The 20,888-nt window shown below is 29.0% G+C and overlaps 3 protein-coding genes across 3 annotated transcripts in view; 1 reads left to right on the forward strand and 2 right to left on the reverse strand.

Annotated features, from left to right (window-relative positions):
- The window catches only part of LOC113371681 (ras-like GTP-binding protein RhoL), a 15,754-nt gene extending 8,521 nt beyond the window's left edge, over positions 1 to 7,233 (reverse strand). The window contains exon 1 of the mRNA XM_026612330.1: positions 7,043 to 7,233. The gene's annotated coding sequence lies outside the window, so the exon portion shown is untranslated. The remainder of the gene's footprint in view (positions 1 to 7,042) is intronic.
- Positions 7,234 to 8,792: 1,559 nt separating this feature from the next.
- LOC113370891 (spindle assembly abnormal protein 6 homolog) lies at positions 8,793 to 10,391 on the forward strand. Its single transcript, XM_026611568.1, has 7 exons — positions 8,793 to 8,913; positions 9,007 to 9,155; positions 9,234 to 9,351; positions 9,467 to 9,602; positions 9,822 to 9,885; positions 9,962 to 10,113; positions 10,184 to 10,391. The coding sequence occupies exons 2-7, from the start codon at positions 9,012 to 9,014 to the stop codon at positions 10,389 to 10,391; spliced, it is 822 nt and encodes a 273-aa protein (XP_026467353.1). The 5' UTR covers positions 8,793 to 8,913; positions 9,007 to 9,011.
- A 4,333-nt stretch (positions 10,392 to 14,724) lies between these two features.
- LOC113370892 overlaps positions 14,725 to 20,888 on the reverse strand; it is a 10,395-nt gene continuing 4,231 nt past the window's right edge. The window contains 16 exon segments of the mRNA XM_026611569.1: positions 14,725 to 14,838; positions 15,040 to 15,142; positions 15,506 to 15,706; positions 15,992 to 16,087; positions 16,159 to 16,316; positions 16,614 to 16,871; positions 16,942 to 17,076; positions 17,141 to 17,262; positions 17,333 to 17,442; positions 17,628 to 17,752; positions 18,475 to 18,575; positions 18,578 to 18,647; positions 18,722 to 18,793; positions 18,894 to 19,117; positions 19,499 to 19,649; positions 19,733 to 19,927. Of these exon segments, the coding sequence (XP_026467354.1) occupies positions 14,725 to 14,838; positions 15,040 to 15,142; positions 15,506 to 15,706; positions 15,992 to 16,087; positions 16,159 to 16,316; positions 16,614 to 16,871; positions 16,942 to 17,076; positions 17,141 to 17,262; positions 17,333 to 17,442; positions 17,628 to 17,752; positions 18,475 to 18,575; positions 18,578 to 18,647; positions 18,722 to 18,793; positions 18,894 to 19,117; positions 19,499 to 19,649; positions 19,733 to 19,927 (2,235 nt within the window).

Here is a 20,888-nt window from a genome sequence, read left to right on the forward strand (position 1 = left end):
GTGATATTCAAAATTACGCCCCCCTCCCCCACCAAACATTACATGTATTTTTAGTTACGTGATAAATCTGTAAAATTTTTGATTTTTTTTTGAAAATGTTTGATTTTTTTTAAAAAAAATTAGTTAAAAAATAAATATACGTGATATCTTACTATACTTCTCCCTCCCCCACGTGATATTTCGTGATTTTGTGTCAAACCCTCCTCCACCAAAAAACCTCACGTGATTAATGGACACCCCTTTAATAGTATATTAGTAAATGCACCCAGCAGCGCGGATCTATAAGAATAATACAAATAAATAAATAAATATAGTATTATAATTATTAAGGCAAGAATAATTGCACAAGCTGAGTCTATTATTTCATATCTGATCACAAGTATGTGCAAACGTATGCATATATCATAAATATGTTTACATCACAATTAGTTTGATATGTTTAATCAAATGTTTATAGAAAGAAGATTGGCTGACATTAATGAAGTCACATGTCTAGATAGTAATGACGAAAGGTGTGTAAACAATATATTTAGTATTGTAACATGAGTAATCAGACCGATAAAATACTTGGAAGAATTTCGCGCGAGTCTTTCACACGATACTCCTATGTGGACCAGATGGTGAGCAATTGATATGGTTAATACTTTTCACACTTGAAGAATAAACTGTGATTAAAAAAATTAACAAACGTAAGCTCGTCAGAGATAAAAAATGCAGGAGTAGAAGTTCTTTTATAAGTCAGTTCATAAAGAATCAAATCTATTATTGTTTATGTCTAAAATTGCTTAATTCAGCATTTCTACGCGATCAGACTCGAATTATAAATTTTCATACGCAACGTGTTTAGTCAAATAAAATGTACTGTATAAATTAAAAAATGACAAAATAGGTAATTTTAGTAAATATTTGTGTAAAAATTATTTATTTAGATGAGTTCACCCTATAAAAAACCAAAGCAGAATTAATGTTCTAAAGTATAGTTAAACCAGTGGGACGCATGGCATCGTGCCTTAAGGCAAATTGCTGGAACTTCCCGTACCACAAATTATTTTTATTTTAAAAGATTAACATTTTTGAAAAAAATTTACTCTGAGAAATTAGATTTTTGAGAAACTATAAATTTTTGACAAAAATTTACTTTTTTTTGATAAAAAGACTTTCTGAAGAAAAGTGTATTTTGAAATATTTTGGAAATTCTGAACTTTTTTTTCAAAGTAATAGTACTGCTTTAACTGCATAGAGACGAAATATCGAAGCGCGAAAATGAAAATTTTTATATATCTTTACGTTTCAAAGGTTTCTGAATATTTTGGCATACCTTAGAAAAAATGGATGTATGTGTGTGTGTGTATGTGGATACAATTTTTTCGCGACGATTTCGGGAACACGGATAAAGCGATTTGAATAATTCAAAAAACATTCGATTCGTATTGATAAGGAGACGTGCTGATTAGTTTTTGGTGAAGACAGGTCTAGCCGTTCCGAAGATATGGGGCAAAAAGTGCCAAAAACGGTAACTCAGTTTTTAAGAGAACGGAGCGTCCGATTTGAATAATTCAAAAAACATTTTACTTGTATTGACAAGATGAAGAACTGATCAAATTTTCATAAAGGCCTAGCGGTTTCGGAGATCTAACATTTGGCGGCCAAAAATGAACATTAGACATATGCACATCAAATTATCAGATATTTTATAGAGTTTTTAACATAAGTATAAATTTTGTTTATATTCCTATGGGTTCCGTACCAATGTTTACGCGTTAGACGGCGACGCGGCGCTTACGCACTTCGATATTTCGTCTTTATGCAGTTAAAGCATTACGATTGCTTTGAAAAAAAGTTCAGAATTTCCAAAATACTTAAAAATAAATGATTTAAGATAGAATGATTTAATATAGTTCGAAAATTTATTAAAAGTTTCAAATCATTGATCAACTTTTATTGATTATTATTGATTATTTTTAATTACTCGAATTTTGAATTGCGGTACGGGAAGTTCCAGCAATTTGCCTTAAGGCACGATGCCTTAATTGCCTTAAGACAGAATTCCACTTACAGCTAGTTAATACTTTTATGAAATTAATTATATTTAATTAAAATAAACTAGATGTGCATACAGAATGCTCCTGATATCAGGATCAAGATCAGAAGAATCAGGAAAATCAGGAAAATCAGAAGAATAAGGAGAGGAAGAAGAAGAAGAAGAACGAGAATTACCGCCTTTATTTTTACCAAGCCAAATTCACAAATATTATTTTAGAATATTTCTGAAACAACCAAAATCACAACAAAACCATGAAATAGGCCTGCTGGCAAAACCATGTAAAAAAAGCACACTACCTCATAAGTGACATCGTATCTTTAAAACTGTGGCTCTGAAGAAAATGTAATCAATATCAACACATTTTTCGTAGATAATTATATATCTGCAATTTTGTCTCAGGCAATTTTGCAATAAAACTGACGATTTGGCTGAAAATCAAGAAAAAATCATTTTTTTTACCTTTGACTTTGTGCCAATTTTTATAGCTCGCACCGGAACGATGAGGGCGACTTTTGTAGATTTCATTTATAATTGTATTTTAGACAATTATATAAAGTTATAGCCCATTATAAGTTATTGTAACCATCACCCTTATTTTAGGTCTAAATTGATTGGGCTACTAATATATACAGCTGTTATAGTTTTCTTATTATTGATCTGATCATGAGTTATGAGAATAAACTTTGTATTAAATATAAATCAACAAACTAGTATTAAATATCACAATACTCAGAAAAATTAAGTGATTAATTATATATTTAATTGTTATTATATAATTATTTCTATAAGTTATATTATTAATTATATAAATTGTTAATTATAAACAATCTATAAGTATCAAACTAATTGTATTTATCAAATTAACTGTTTAAAATAATTTAATAATTGAACAAGCACAACAGCATTTGAAGGCCGTTCGAAAAAATGATTTACTTATCGATTCTTTGATATGACAACAATGTTTGCGATCGAAATATCAATGTATCGATTAATATGAAGTAATGTGGTTGCTAAGAAATTGATAAATGACTGATAATTCATTTGTATCGCATATAATTTCAATATATAATGCAATATTGGAAATATATATATACCTTTTTCGAAATCAAATCATTATCTATAAATGATAAAAATGAATGCCATAATTTAAATTGAAAAAATATTAGTAAAACTTTGGTTATATTATATACAGGGTGTCCCAAAACTATCCTAAACAAAATTATCTCACATGTATTGGAAATTATGAGCTTTTAAGTTTGAAGCTTTGGTGAATTTATGACCATTTTTTGGTTACTGTGGTTAACATTTATTAATTTTGTTCATTTAAACTATTGAACCGTAACCGTGAATAACATTTCTAGAACCACAGTAAAAAAATACAACAATTGCCCCAAATTTTCAAGAATTAAAAAAATAAACACCCTTAAACTTCTCGACTTTTGCATATGAATAAGATGTCAATATATAAACGAGTGATTTTTGATTATGCCTATTTGCTGTGGGACTTTGTTAGAAACTATTGCAGATTATTCAATTTTGTACTTTGCAAACTATTTTCGACAAATAGTTTACATATTATATGTATTTTTTAAAAGTACGGCCAATTATTCTAAATTTTAATAAACTTCTAGAATTAAACTACTTGCTGTAAACTTACAATGTTTTTGTGTATTTATTATAACTTGAAGTTTATCGTCATGCAAAGTTTAAATATATGCACACACTCACTCGCGCCTATACTTTATCCAATTTCGGTCTCAAACTATTCAGAATGGCTTGAAACGTCGAAAGTTAAAAATATTAGCACTAAAACAATCCAAGTGATTATAAACCAAATATCTTAAACAATGAGAATGCTTAAAGCACTTCGGTGTGATTAATAACAACATTTGCAATTTTTAGATAATAAAGAAATAATAATAAAGAAATAATAATAACAAGTAATAGAAAAAACATATAGGATGTAATTCCAACGTTGTTAGCCTACGATAAAATTCCAAAAAAAAAAACAGATCAAAATGAACAACCCTTTATTTCCGGCTTTGTACGAAATTATCTTACAATTGTTCATGACCGCTGAGGGATGATAAGAATAACACAATCGCATTGATAATACAGCGTGCATTTAAGTATTTGGAATACTGCAGCGGATATTTATGTTTTACAATTATGAAAATAAAAATTCATTAATTCGTAATTTTGTTATTATAATTTCATAATTTAAGAGCACTACTGTAATGGTAATGGTAATGGACCCGATTTGTATAAAAGGGTACCAGAATCGAGTTGCTCTTGTGTACAATAATTGATTGTGAAAATGGGAGTTATACTTGGCTGTTATGACTTGCAATGAACAAAAAAATTGAGTAGAATAATAATAATCAATTGTGGATAAGAATATAATTTTTTCTCTGAACAGAACCTAATAGTCCTATAAGGTGTTGTGCTGATTTGGCTTAATAATAGGTTGTCAAATATCTCCCTTCCGCCTTTTTGTAATAAAGATAAAGAGCAAAAAAGCGGAAGGGAGATATTTGACAACCTATTACTATAAGGTTGTTCGGAAATTACTTCGTTTTTTGACAACAGAGAATTTTACTATATTTTTTAACCCTTTTTTTAAGCCCTATAATTATTATATGATTTGAAAACTTATGTTTTAAGGCTTGTGTGTAAAAAATTTTAATCAATTACATCCAGTAGTTTTTGGATGGTGCCACTTTGAATACGGAAAGAATTAAGCAGCATTTTCGACATATTTTTCTCTTTTGCTATAGAAAAGGTAAAAAACTGTTTAAGTCAAAATGAAATTGATCGATGTGTACGGAAGTGATGTTTTGATAGTACGACAGTGCCTAAATTGGTTTGCTGAATTTCATTCCTGATATTTTGATGCACTAAGTCCAAGAAGTACTGCTGAAAACAAAGATTGATGCAAACCAACGAATAACAATACATGAGATACCATTGAGTAAATATTTTTCAAATTAAACAGTTTATGATTACTCAAAAGGTCTTGGATTTTCCTCGAAGCTCAATGTATGGTTCTCATAGAAAGAAACATGTGTTGTCGCACTGGCGTCCGCGATTCGCCTCTGAAAATTCCTGAAAATTATCAGGTTTTGAAGCGAATTTTCACTAGGAATGTAAAATGGAATGTAAAGAATACAATACACGCAATTGCCAATGAAACAAAAAAGAAGAACCTGCTCAAAACAGTGGAAAGCTGAAATTTGCCAGAAAAGGGTGATGCAGTATGTTTGGTAAGATTTTAAAGGACTTGCTCGTTTTTCAGCTTTTATAATATAACTGTTAATTCGGATGCCTTATGTCATAAGCTGGATAAACTAAATGATGTACTTCAATAAAAATAGTCAGAATTAACCCACAATAAGGTATAGTCTTACATCAAGACTAGGTTTTGGTCAATCGCCAAAAGCTTTTACAGCTTGAATGGGACCCAATTCCTCATTCATTACATTTTTCAGATCTGCCATCATCGGATCATAATTAGTTCCAAAGACTAAAAAAATTTTTAAGTGGTAAACTTTTTATGTAAAATGAGGAGTTCAAAACGCACTTTGATCAGTTTTTTGCCAATAACGACCTAAAAATTTATGATCTCACAATTATTCTAATACCTTCTGACAAAAGATGTTCGATCAAAAAACCTAATACATAATTTCGTAATATAATTGTTTATTGTACAAAAATTACGTGCAAAAATGCCTATAAAAAACGGAGTTACCTCCCGAACAACCCAATAGTTTGTTTGACACATCTCTGTATGATTATTACAATTATTTTCACAATTTCTGTAATAGGGCGAATATTTTTAGTGATGTAGCAATGCCGGGTGAGGGCTATTTTCACTTGGAAACATATTTCTATTTATATTTTCAAGTGAAAATCTTTGTCAATGCTGCTTGACAACAGTGCTTAAAGAGGATATCGAACCCTGGACCTCTGAATCAAGTCCCGCCGCTCTTAACCACTTACCACGAGCGAGCTCTAAGAGTATGATATAAGAAAAAATAATGACTAATTAATATAAATATGTTAACATCAATATGTTGTAAAAATTCTGAAGTTGGGATACAAAAAGATAGGATAGAAATAAAAAAAATAATATGCTGCCAATAGGTAAATTTCAAATATATATTCCTAACAATATGCGAGCAATATCGAAACAGTTAAATAAATCATGAATAAGCAATTAATTTTTCATGAACAATATTCCATATATTGATAATTATCTAAAAATGCGATTTGTAACACCGTTTGTATCATGATAGTCTAATTGGAATATGTCACGCAATAATGTTTACTATCAAAGGTTAATGAATTTTTTGTTTGAAAACTCTTATAAGTTTATAATAAAAGTAAATTCATATTCACGATAACTTACAGAAATAATGAAATATTGCTGTATTATCATTATTTTACTTAAACTATTATATTTCAGATCACTTTTATACTTACACTTAGACCGTTTTACAGTTTATAGGGCAACAATTAGTTTTTCCGAGTAATAAAGAAACGAGAAATACAAAATCATTAATAAATGCATTGTTTTTAAAAATTCTTTATAACTGGTTTAGTGTTTTTTGAACGATTCGTTCGACTGTGTATATATGTGTGAGACTGAAGAATGTACACTATGTATAATAATCTAATTGCCGAGGAAATCTACTAATATTTGAAACAATAATAAGAATCCAATGAATGTTAAATAATGATTGCTCAGGTCAGCATTAAACCTTGAATGTCAAATAGACCTTTAACGAAATTTGTAGCACATGTTATGAGGCAACATAACTAACGGTATTGACAAGTCTCGAAAACAAACTTCGAGAAACCGTTCATAATTATATTTTAAAACCAGACAAAAAAAACTTAATAATGATTCATTAAAGAAATTCTTATCAATTATGCTCCACCTATATTATGTGTCATGGCATTAAATATTTAAAATAAATAACTTTAATTTCTACTTACGAGATTATTCAACTAGTGTTTTATATTTATGACCATGGAACATTCACTTAACGACACAAAACACTTTTGCACAACTAAACAGTTATTAATATTTTAAAATAATAAACAAACATTGACACAGTGCACGTCCGCTCAGCACAAATGCTACACCGTTTATGGAAGACGAGCGCCGATGACATGACGTGTTTAGCAATGAGCTAATCATCATTTCATTTTCATACGATTTCAAATTAATGCCAGTAAATATTGATTCAGGGGACAATAAATATATAAATTCACAAAATATTTGAAAACATTTTTAACATGCACTAGTTTTATATAAATCTAATAATTTGCAAAACATTGTTGATTATCATAGATAAACAAGTATAAATGGATGACAACTTAACAAAAAATGTCAAAAAAGTAAAATGCAATGTGAAGTTGTTTAGTTAACTTCATGTTTCAAAAATGACAGTTGCAAAAAAATAATGGATTTGCTTTTGAAACACGATTTTAAAGTTATTAATTTGTAAAACACATAAATGTATTTCTATTTAATCTATTGAAAATTACGTATTTATGTCCACTACAAAATTAAGTTGCAATATAAATTATATTCACATTAATGCAAATCATTAATCACCAACCCAAAGATAAATAAGCACCAACCTAAACCTTAACGTAAGTTACAGCAGAAACAGTAAACATACCAAATATCAATAAAATATAATAAAATATGTGTTTATTAATTTTCCATTCAAAAATTCACTTTTACAACTATTGTCTCTTTTATACACTGGAACCCGTAAGGAATTCGTCATAAGCATATATGAGTAGAAACGAGATGACGCAAGTAATGGGTTGAATCATTGTGATAAGCGTTTATTTGTGTTTGTATTCACTTGTCTCACGATTCTGCTTTTTAACAACATAGCAGTAATTTTATGACACTTTAAATTCACAAATTATAATTCATGGAATATATTTTATGTATATTTCAATATTCTGGTGAGTTTTGCAAGTTTACGGTTTATATTGACATTACAGTGTTGAAAACTTAAGTGCCCAAAACAGTATTGCAAAATTTTCGAAATATTGAAAAAAAAACTGATTTTCAAAATTATAAAAATATTAATTATGGTTATAATCTAATGTACCTCAAAAGAGAATTCTTTTTATTTTCGCCTTTCTAAAAGCACAACAATAACATTATGGAAAAACGCGCCAAATTTTATCTGTCAAATAGTTTATCACTGTTAATTGCTGTTATTCTATATTTAACACGTATTATTAATAAAATTAACTAGGAACGCCTCTGTTCAAGTATTCTTAGTTTCATAATTGAAGACTCTTTGGAGACTGCGTGGATGTAATGAAATAAACAGTAATTAGTTTAATTATCGCCAGTGCGACATTTCAGAGGCCACTTGCCCAGTTAGACGACATCCTGATTAAAATATGTTTGTATATTCCTTAACATATTTAGAATTAGTTTTAATTTTACAATAAATATTCATCTTTATTCACTATTTAATGATAATTTAATTTAATAATTTTTTGCCGTTAATTATTGCACTATCACAACATTGAAAAACGATTAATGATTACAGTGTATAGCCATACAATATTGTTGCAAAACAGCACATTTTGATATCTTTTTGTCTTATTTTTTTAAAACTATTTAAAACTTTATACTTTTAAAGAGGAATTTAAAGAGTATTTTTGTTAATAAAAATTTCATACTGATAATTTAATTTTATGTTTTAAGTTGGTAACTCTAATTCGAACTCTCTGAACATAGGCATAATCTCCGGTATAAGTACCAATTATTAACAAAAAATTAAAAATATACCGGCAACCACATCTGTCAAACTAAAAAAAATTCTCAGGTTTTGATGATATTTTGTTTTATATGGATATATAAATATTTTTATACAATATTTTTTAAACGTTTATAATAATTTGTTTAATTTTTTTATAAGCTAAAATGAGTCAGTCAGAACCTGATACGTGTTTGGAACTTGATGATGATGTCGATCATGGTGAATCTGTATCCGACATCGAAGCTGATATTGATATTGAGTTTATTAAAAAGAAAATTGAAGAATTGCGAGAACAAACGATTTCCAGGGTATGGCTGTTCATTTCACAATTAATTTAAGTACCGTTTATCTCTTGCGATTTTATAGGTAAATAATTTTTATTGTAGAAACTCCTAACATCAAAAGCAAAGAATGATGAAGAAAATTTTGCAAAAGATCTGCAGGATTTAGAAAATACTGGCGCTTCCAATATAAGAAAATTGGAACAATTACGCAATGAACTAAGCAAGTATTTTTGATTATAATTATATAACTTTATTTTTGGCAATATTTTCATTCTCACTAGTAATCGTTTATTGGAATATTATTACTTACATATATCAATTTTCTTCAAACCTAGATAAGCAGCGCAGTGCGAATGTAGTCTTAGAGGAGCACCTGAACCGATCACTTCGAGAGCTCCATAAAATGCAGACTGAGGCGGACACTGGGTCGAAACGATTGCACACAGAGAGAAAAAAATCTAGCGAACAAGCGTATGTTCAGATTTCATAAAAAATTAATTTTGTCTCTAATAGGGCTTAATAGAGTTCTAAAATTTATAAGCCACAATATAATAACTTTGTTTGTTTATTTATTATAATTATTAGATAAATCTTGAGTTGAATTCATATAGTTGAGTTAAACCTAAAAAGAGAAGTTGTATGAATTTATTTTATATATTATTTTTATCTAAAGAATTTTTTTATTTACAGCAATAAAGTACAAAAAGATTTGGATAATTTAATCTGCGTTATAGACGACCTTCCTGCAAGATTTGTATGTATTTCATTGAAATAATTTACAAACCGAGTACAATTAATGCTGATAGTTTATATTTATCTGTAAAATCTAGAGTAGAGAAAGGCTACAGGCAGAAGTTTCGGCTATAAGAGAACAAGCTGTAAAAATGGACGGTGAATTAAGTCTGATGCGAAACGAATTAGAATACTTAAAAAACAAACTAGTCGAATATCCTACTTTTGACGAGGAACTCGACATAAGCAAGTATGTAGAATTATTCAACTATATTCTCATAAATAATATAGGTATATATAATTTTATATTTATTTGTTAGCAAAATAGCGGAAGACGTTATTAAAGACTTTGAAGAATCTGAGAGGCAAGTCATCATCTTAAGGAAAGAAGAGAAGAAGTTGCGTGCCCAAATATTGCAAGCAGAAGCAACGAGCTCACAAGTCGCGAGGGATCAGATATCAAACTTTTTTGAACCCAACCTGCGAATTTTTAATACCCCCAGCTTTCTAAACAACGATAAACTCTAAAAATGCTACTGATTTTTTAAATAATAATTTGTAGTAAATTGATGTTACTATTAATATTTAGCTTATGGAAGTCTGAAGATTATCTTTCATAAACTCAGTAGCATAAAATAATTTCATTACTTATTACTTAATTCGAAATATTTTCACCAGGTTTATTCATTTTATTTAATGTAACACGTACAAAATTTTTTGCATTTGTTATAGTTACATTGTAATCTTGTTTAAAATATGACCAAATGTAAAAAAAAAATATAAGCAATATGCTGTTAGAATATATGAACATGTGTACTAATATGTTCATATAATAAGAGTACTGTATAAGAACCAATAAATACATTGTAAAAAAATATTAATACTTTTAAATTTTTTATTAATATTATTATTTCTAAAGTTAAGTTTTTATATAACTTTTCTGTGTGTGGGCATATTGATAAGTTTTGGCATACTTTGTATAGAAATAATTGTAGCATAATTTTGTAAAAATAATATGTATATATGTTAATGAGTATGTGTGTCTAGATATACATAATATTTCTTTTCCTAGATAATGCATCAATGTATTTGAATATCTTAAAAGCATTAGATTAGCATCTGAATATTCACACAAATTTTATACTGTAAGCTAAACGAATTATCTGTTTAAAAATTTGAAGCTTTATATAACATAATGATATTATATATATAAATATAATATATATATATATATATATATATATATATATAATACATACATATATGCATATAATACATATATATATATATATATATATATATAAATATATATAAATATATATAAATTAAAGATATTATGTTAGAACAACACTGAACCAAGTTAAAAATTTAAATTAAATTAAATGTATTATAATTATAAATTATATTTTAAAAAATGACAGTATTGACGATGTCATTTTCTAGCATAGTAATGTAAGATTATCATTTGTTTAAAAATCTTTCATCAAACGCAAAATTCATCGTGTTTCACACATATTTAAAAAAATAGATAATAATGGTTTAATGTCATCCATGAACCAGAACGGGGGGGTTTTAATTCTTTCTCTCTAAAATGTGAAATTCTTTAAAGACCTTAAATACAATTTGTGGGGAAATACGAAATTACCGAAAAAAATTTAATTGATTGTGAATGTGGGATAAAGGTTATCTGCAACATTAAAGATGGATAGTTTTCATAATTTATCATCAGAGGATTCAGATGAGGAAGATAGCTTATCTGCGATTGGGGTAAGAAATTATTAAGTATGATCAATATGTTATATAATATTACTCTTAAAAAGAGTCACGAATATTAGTTTTTCCATTTCTTCTAATGAGTTTTTGAATTAATTTTTCCTTCTAGCATCTTATAAATTTGGTGCAACGTAGCCGGAGCCATACACTTAGCGAATCGGACTTGCTGACTACTGATTCCAACCGCATAACTCAAGATCGTGAAGAACGGGAGGCCCTCGAAGCAGAAGTCAGCAGACTGATACCAGACATCAGACTTATGATGACTCGGGAAGAGGACACCTGCTCAACTTACAGTTATAACAGTAGCGGCGATAGCTTGGATTCATTGTCCCTTCCTCGCAATTCATTTGCTAGAACACTATCGCTAATAGACGAAGGATTACCATGGGATAACGAGTTTTGCAGGTGCAACTCACACACTGCCCTCGGACAGGAAGAATTGGATGACGTTTTACCATTTCATGAGATACCTGAGGTAAAAAAAATTCAATAAAGGAGCAACACCTCGGTAACAGTCCAAAGAACTTTTTTCATATTTTTGGTTAAAAAAAGGGTTTTAGCATATTCAAGTAATATAATCGAAAGTCATTCAAACATATTGATCTAGAAAAAAACTTAATCTTCATATATATCATTATAGTTATAAGCTAAAAAATACGTAGATTTTAAAATAATTAACTTCCCGTATGGCAAGTTATAGTAATCGCAAAAAATCGAAAATGAAAATTTTTATAGATCTTTACGTTTCAAAACTTTCTGAACATTTTGGCATACCTTAGAAAAAATGGATGTATGTGTGTGTATGTGTGTGCGTGTATGTATGATCAACCGATTTGAATAATTCAAAAAACATTCGATTCGTATTGATAAGGAGACCTGCTGATTAGTTTTTGGCGAAGGCAGGTCTAGCTGTTCCGAAGATACGGGCCAAAAAGTGCCAAAAACGGTAACTCAGTTTTTAAGAGAACAGAGCGTCCTATTTGAATAAAAACATTTTATTTGTATTGACTAAATGAAGAACTGTTCAAATTTTTGGATAGGCAGGTCCATCGACTTTGAAGATATGGAGGAAAAAGTAAAAAAATGAGCCATTTGGCGATCAAAAATGAACATTAGACATATGCACATCAAATTATCAGATATTTTATAGAAATTTTAACAATAAGTATAAATTTTGTTTACATTCCTATGGGTTCCGTACCAACGTTTACGCGTTAGACGCCGACGCGGCGCTTACGCGCTTTGATATTTCGTCTTTATGCAGTTAAAGCAGTACGATTGCTTCGAAAAAAAGTTCAGAATTTCCAAAATATTTCAAAATAAATGATTTAAGATAGAATGATTTAATATGGTTCGAAATTCTATTAAAAGTTTCAAATCATTGAACAACTTTAAATGATTATTATTATTGATTATTTTTAATTACTCGAATTTTGAATTGCGGTACGGGAAGTTCCAGCAATTTGCTTTAAGGCACGATGCCCTAATTGACTTAAAACAGAATTTCACTTACAGCTAGTTTACAGTGGTTTTGCTCCTTAAAGCGTATGGTGATTCAAGATGTGAAATAAAATTTGTATGAATTAATTGATAATTTTGTTACAAAATATTTTTGATTCTAAGTAGTGAAAAATAACAAGTATTTTAGAAAGAAACATCCGCTTTCGTCAAACATCAGCTTTTATAGCACTTATAATAAATATCAGTTAAAATTAAGGTACAAAATCGAATTAATAATAGTAAACAAACTGATTAACAAAACGGGAACAAAATTAAAGCCTAAAAATTCTAATTTTTAATAAATAAATTTTATTCATTATATAAACTATTATATATTCAATTTAGACAACAGCTTTATCGGAAAGATCTACGTTAAGTGAGGAACTTCTTGTAACAAATAGCAGTGTTCGAGAAAACGATGATAATCTGGACGATTTTAGTGATGATCTGTGAGTTTTTCTAAAATTAAATAGTTTTCTATTGTTAAATATTTCTTAGTTTTGATTGAATAATTCACTTGCAGTGGGAAGACTATGAAAAACATGACAAACGAGGCGACGAGAAGCAGGACCAGATCGTACGTGAGTAATAATAAATTTAAACTAATTGTAAGTGCTAGACAAGAGAAATATTGTATTTATTTACATATATAATTTCAAGTTATTTTGAAAATTATATTTGAAAATATTTAGTCAATTCAATGATGAAGTTATTTAATATATATGTCCAATAAATATTCCATTTTCTAGAAATATTACATGTAACATTTATATTTTCACTAAAATTTTAGTTTTTAGTTTCTATCCTCGCATAAGACTTTTTTTACTTACCTTTTTAGGCGCAGCTTAGGCTTGACTTCCCGAACAATGAACGGCGCCCAACATGTTTGGAGACCGATCAGGTGCGCTCTTACCAAAGATTTTTAAGGAAAATTCTGCTACCCCTTTAGAGATTAAAATGTACCAAAAAACCTTTTGAACTCAAATAAATACAGTAAATAATAATATTCTTTAATCTTTTATCCGCCAGATCCGCCGGAATGCCATCAGCATCAGTCCGGAGATCGAGTACCCCGATTCCACTCTTGGATACTCTTCTGCGTCATCAGATTTCTTTTGTGGCTGTGCCTCAATTTTCAGATGAAAATGATAAACCTGGACCAAGCAATATGGAATTGTTTCTCATATTCTATGTTATTATATCGTTTATTGTATTCTATTACTCTATAGGCTCGAATCCAAAAAACTATTGAAATGTCACTACAAACAATATTTAGTGAATCTGATGATAAACAGTGATAATGATTGATGATTTGTAAACTTTTATTAAAAAAGCATTTTATTTGTTCATGAGATGTTTTAGTCTGTCTTTAAAAATAGTTGTAGTTTATTTAATCATCATTATTTATAGTGCATTTTATTAATATATAATTAGGCCTTTTAAAAATTCTTTTATTAATCACCATAAGCAATATTCACATAAGAAGGTACTTCATAATTAATTAGTTGGCAACATGCAAGTTTCATTTCTACTTATAATTTGTTAACACGCATAATTTTTATTTTATTTTCAATTACAATATTATTTAATGCGTTTGTTGCAATAACTCTTTCTCTAAATCAAGATCTTTCAGAAATCTTTCCCACTCTAAACCGTATCCAATTTCTGGTTCGCGTTCGGAAGACCAATTCATATCGAACTGAAAAGGAAAAATATTATATAGTTCAGGAATCCAACAATAAATGCAGAAACAGTAATAAATATTATATTTGTAATAGTTATAATATATCAAATATTTATACTACTATATGTAATTCAGAGAAGAAAATACTTTGGAGATAGACCAAACCAAAGTATAGCCAATTCAGTATTTTCAAAAATACTGAATACCTCAACTCACCTGAACATTTACTGGAGGAGTTGCAGCAATTGGGCACAGTTTAACATTGAAGAAGTTAATGAGATCATTATAATCTATTTCACATTCTTCATTCTTCTGTAATCTGTAAAACGTTTTTTTTTTAAATATTACTATAATAAAAATGGGAATGGATCAGCTCGAAACAATATAACGTATAAAAAGAAACTATGAAAAAGATAATCATCTATGTGTAAATAATTTGAATATAATTAATTTTTCTATAAAGATTATTTTATTGGAGCAATTTGATATAAACAGCGAATGTACTTAATCATAAAACAGAAAGTAGAAGGTGTTATAAAGATGTGTATGGCATATGTAACAGATGTCTGCATGCATGGTATGATGATGTAGAAGGTAAGTGTATAGTAGTCGACTTACGTAAGGAAAATAACAAGTAAAATAAATAAAATATCAATAAAGAATTCAATGTCCAAAACCTTACACGTCTATTATTCTCTCAATAAGTACTTCATCGATGGGTATGCGACAAGCCTTAATTGCGTAGTGCATGGTTTTGCGTGGCAGGTAACCAGATCTGGCCTTGTCCAGGTGGCGCATATGTTCCAGCATCCTTTCCAGATCGTCCCAAAGATATCGACGTAGTTCTGTATGAAGAATGGCCCTCACTTCGTCACGTTGGAATCTGAATAAATTATTATATCATAATATATTATATATTATATATATTATATACTATATATATATATTATATATATATATTATATATTTTATATATTATATTATAGATATATATTATTATCTTATATATTATATTATATTCTATATTATAGTTATATATTATATATTATCTCTTATCTATATTATCTTAATATATTATATCTCTATACTATATTATTATATATTATATATTATATATTATATATTATATATTATATATTATATATTATATATATTATATATAATGCACCTTAATCCCACTCTTCTTTCGGCAGAATAATGACGTGACAGTGTTATCAGCTCGTGCTCAATAAATTCATCCCCAAGAAGTTCTTTCATTGCAGTTCTAGGTATGAAGAATCATTTATTGCTTAAATTTTATTATTTTTTGTTAGCAACTTTTAATATTATTCATACCTCATAGTATGTTGAGAAATAATATGCATACATTTATTTTCAACTTTATATATTTGTACACATGGAAGATATTTTGCTACGAATTCTTTGTATACACCCTCGCCGCTAAGTTTTTCGCGTATTTTATTTATTATTCGTGTAGCATCACTCACGGGAAACTAGAAATAGAAGAAAAAAAATTAATACTTATTATATGTACCAACAAAATAATTTATTGTTATTAATTGCCCTCTCTGTAGTAAGAATTTCTCACCACTTCTTTGTTACTATTTAAATATATATGTTCTAACACAAGCAAAATATATACAATTTTACCTTAGGTTCTATGAAATATTTAGCATATTGCTAACCTCTGTTCTAACATAAATATGAAAATTTGACAAATATTTTATTGTCTACATCTTTCATAATCGTACATGAAGATGCTTCTTCTGTTTAATCAATTTTATCCTTACCTCACTGGGATGTAATTCCATGTATCGAAGGGCGTAGTCATCAGCATTTATGAGTTCGAAGTGCCAGCCCGAAATTTCCAGCTTGGCACCTATGAAAACATCAGCTTTGCCGTATCTTTTCGGTGGCTCACTTAAAAACTTCTCTTGGCCCGGAAGAATGGCAGGATTTCTTTTGAAAAATTTTCCTCCCCAAAAACCAGAATTGCGTTTGGCCAACTCGAAAACGGCCATGGTATCATTTGCCAGGAAATACGAGACCTTAAATAATTTTATACGATGTATAGTATTTAAATGATAATTATATTCTAGGTTTTTATATAATACTCACCACAAAATATCGATCTTGATCTTCAGTATTCTTTGATATCATACGTGCTCCATACCGCAGTATCATACTATCGTGCCCACGTCTATCGTATTTTATAAATTTCACAAAATCTCCTCTAGGCGGCGTAAGCAGGACCTATTACGCAAAAATTAATTCTATAATTCCATTTCTGATTAGAATGCCAAATTTTTGTTTATACTTTAAGACAATTCTGTGCAGAATCCTCGTATGATCCATAGCCGTTCCACGGAGGAAGTTTTCTTGGTTTCTTTGCGTGGCACAGAGGCGGTACATCGGGTTTGGGAGCAGTTTGAAAATGATCTAAAATAAAGTAAATGTTCAGTACTTGTCAAAGTTAATTAAGGTAACTAAAATAAATAAAATGAGTTACCTATTCCATATTTCACGCGGTAGTACTCCTTTGTAAAAGGGTCACAGTCGGTCAAACAAATTTTTCGACCAAAAACTTCTATAACGGAACCGATGACAAAATCTCGATCCCTAGTAGAAGAATACCGTTAGTTGAAAATAATTTATTTAAATACTATTTTTTATTATAATGACACATAATTCATCAGTACTAGCAAAAATTAAATAGTTGTCGGATAAAGTAAAAAAATTAAAGGATAAAATAGAAATAGTAATATGAATATAATTATAGTAATAGTATAACTTCTAGTAATTACTCATAATATTCCAAAGGCCTATATCCAGCTCTCAAAACATCTGGTACAATAACATCACTGGTTACATTAAGAACAGTAAATGGATTGGTTTGGGAGCATCCAGGAGGATGAAGTCCTTCAAACGTCTAATAAATATAACATATATGAACAAATTCTTAAATATTTTCAGTGAAATTCAATTGAAATCACATTTGATTCTATTTATAAAATAAATAATTTACCATGACTGATACTTCACTCACAAACTTTTAGTAGGAGAGCCTGTGAACTATTTGACTTTCTGTTGTTTCCGAGCTAGAAATTTTTTTTAATGATTTTTTATCATCCACCCATTAAGAAAGTACCATTCTGGCAGTCATTACGCGGTTGCGTCATCATCCCTTAAATTTGCGAAAATGTCAAAAAAAATTTTTTCATGACTTGCTCAAACATGGCTCAAATTTTGAGGGTGTATTCTTTTAACTGTTCAGAAAGCATGTAAAAATCCAGCCATTCTGACGGTTCAAGGGTCTGCCATTCGAAGTACATAATAATCACGACACGCAAGGTGTGGGCGCATTGTCGACTAGACATAATCGACTAACACCCTTGCATTTGAATAATTTATACGCCATTTTGAAGGTCTTTTTGAAAACATCCGATATACCAAACTTCAACTTTGTATCTCATCTTATGGCCTTTCAATTATATCAGAGATATCATTGAAAATATGCCAAAGTGGCCTATTTTTCTTTATTCTTAATAGGTCGATAATAAAATATCATTAAAAAAATTTCTAGCTCTGAGAAAACAGGTTAGTCAAATAGTTCACTGGCACTTAGACTATTTTTGTTGTATGTATATATACCTTTGGACATTTACATCTTTTGAGCAACATTGAATTAGTGTCGTATCCAGAATTTTCGGGCATCTGCTCTTTTATTTCCAATGTATCATCTGCTAAATAAATCGAACTTCCAAGTTTCGTAATGTGCCAAAAGCATTGCAACGATCGTCCCAGTATCCCCAGAATCGTAACACCTATTCGAACAGACAATTCAACTTTGACTTCAATTATATTACAAAAATATATATTTAATAAAAATATGTTATACCTGTCCATCTAGTTCTAAAAATTTTTTGAGGGTATCCGTATGTCGAGACGGTTTACGCGGCTGTCCTTTGATCTAAATAATAATACATTAAAGGATTAAATTCATTTGTTAATCACAAGGTATTTGTATTATCTTCAAAATAATCAAATTACATTAATCATTTTTAACACACCTTTTCAAGATGTTCAGTGTTTGGATCGGCAGGTGCGGGTAGGGGGTCCGGAACCGATATACCGAGCCTATTTAGGAAAACTCTTGTAAATCGATCACAATCTGTGATTTTAAAAACTCGGCCAAACAATTCAACTTCGCGGCCGACGTTAAAATCCAGTAGAGAATAATGTTCGTTTTGCTTCGGTCGTGGCCTAGGTATACGTTGCCGTGATATAAAGACTCCTAAAAATAATTAAACGCATAAAATATTTTTGTGGCTGAATCATTATCTTAGATGCTGTTACTTAGTTCAATTAATAATTAGATTATTTTAATATATACAATATTACAAGCTTATATTTTCTTTTTTTTACATTCGATATAACACATGTTTTATGTCTCATGAGTAAATCGTTTTTTAATTGTAGATTGCAAATAATGAAATTTAAGAATAATTTAAATTGTTTAAAAATTAAAAATTGAATAAATATCCCAAAAATGTATTCAAATTTTCATTCTTTATCGAATTATTCATATTTCATCAAATAATTTATTGCAACCATGCTATAATTTTCCTATGTGATATGATAAATAATGATATAGTTAAATGTACTTTTGTTTTACCTTGCGCCAGGCCACTATTTCGAACCGGGGGCTCTTTTACTTTGATAGTCCCATCTTCCAAATAATATCGTATTACACAATGGCGAACTTGATGACCTCCTGGAGGCATCTCTTGAAGCGTTTGCTGAAAATGCGCTTTAAAAGAAAGAACCTAAATTGCAAAAAAATAATTAATTTAACTATATTAATCTGTTAATCTCTGGATGAGTGATATTAAATTAAACTATTTCTTACATGATTATTATATGCCAGCCATGACGGTAATTCTGCTCCTTCACCTCTTGGATAAACGCAGGGTTCTCTATAAGGCGGAGGTGCCGGCGGACCAAGAGGTTCACCTCCAATACCAACTTTTGGTCCGTCTGTTAGAGCTGGAACCCCATATATCAAACGTAGATGACTTGACCTGCCAAATTTTGTTTGACCAATCTAAAGAAGTAAAAGGTAAATATTAATTTACAACATTTTGTACTCACACACTGATATATATATATATATATATATATATATATATATACAGGGCCGGTCCTGGGGTCCTTAGCGCCCGCATGCAATTTTTTTTCTAGCGCCCCCCCCCCTATTGATTTTAACAGTTTATCATTAAAATTATATAAATATACACATATTTTTTAAAAATTAATTTTTAATTATTCTGGATTCAGTACACGAAAAATTAGATATATCTAGAAGGGTATAAATATATTGATTTTCAATTTATTTTATTATCGATATCAATAAATAAAACAATCCCTGTCGTAATTTCACATTTTAGTATATTCAATTTGTAATACATTGGTTAAGGATGTAAGTTCGACTACCATAGTAAAAGATTTATTTTTTGTTAGATTAAAAGTTATAGAATTTAAGAAACGCATTGCAGAATAGTATTTATTATTTTGATATAAAGATCTTGATATCTGAAATGCATTTCTTAAATTCTATAACTTTAATTAACAAAAATATTAAGTGAAATAAATAAATTAATTTTTAATTCTGGATTTAGTGCACCAAAAAATAGATATAATCTAAAAACGTATAAATATATTGATTTTAATTTATTTAGAAAATCGAGGCGATTCGGGGGTTGATTGTAGTCAAATATTTTGTAATTTTCAATTATTTTAACGTATGTGCAATATGATATTTAAAAAAAACTAGCATTTTCTTTCGCAAAAATAATACTCGTATTCATGTTGGATTTTTAAATTTTGATTTAATTTATTTTTTCATTATTCACAATATCCAAATTGCGTCGTAAACTCTCCTTATTGATATCGTAAGAGCCGTCATATTCAGAGTATCAGCTTTTTGTTTTTAAAGTTAAATTTTTAACGTATTTTAGAATATTGTTCAGTTCAAAATCAGTAAAAAAATGCAAAGAAATTGCACA

The sequence above is a fragment of the Ctenocephalides felis genome, unplaced genomic scaffold (genome assembly GCF_003426905.1).
Source record: "Ctenocephalides felis isolate EL2017-DRISC unplaced genomic scaffold, ASM342690v1 CF-g0.4_SCAFFOLD_01492, whole genome shotgun sequence".
NCBI lineage: Eukaryota > Metazoa > Arthropoda > Insecta > Siphonaptera > Pulicidae > Ctenocephalides > Ctenocephalides felis.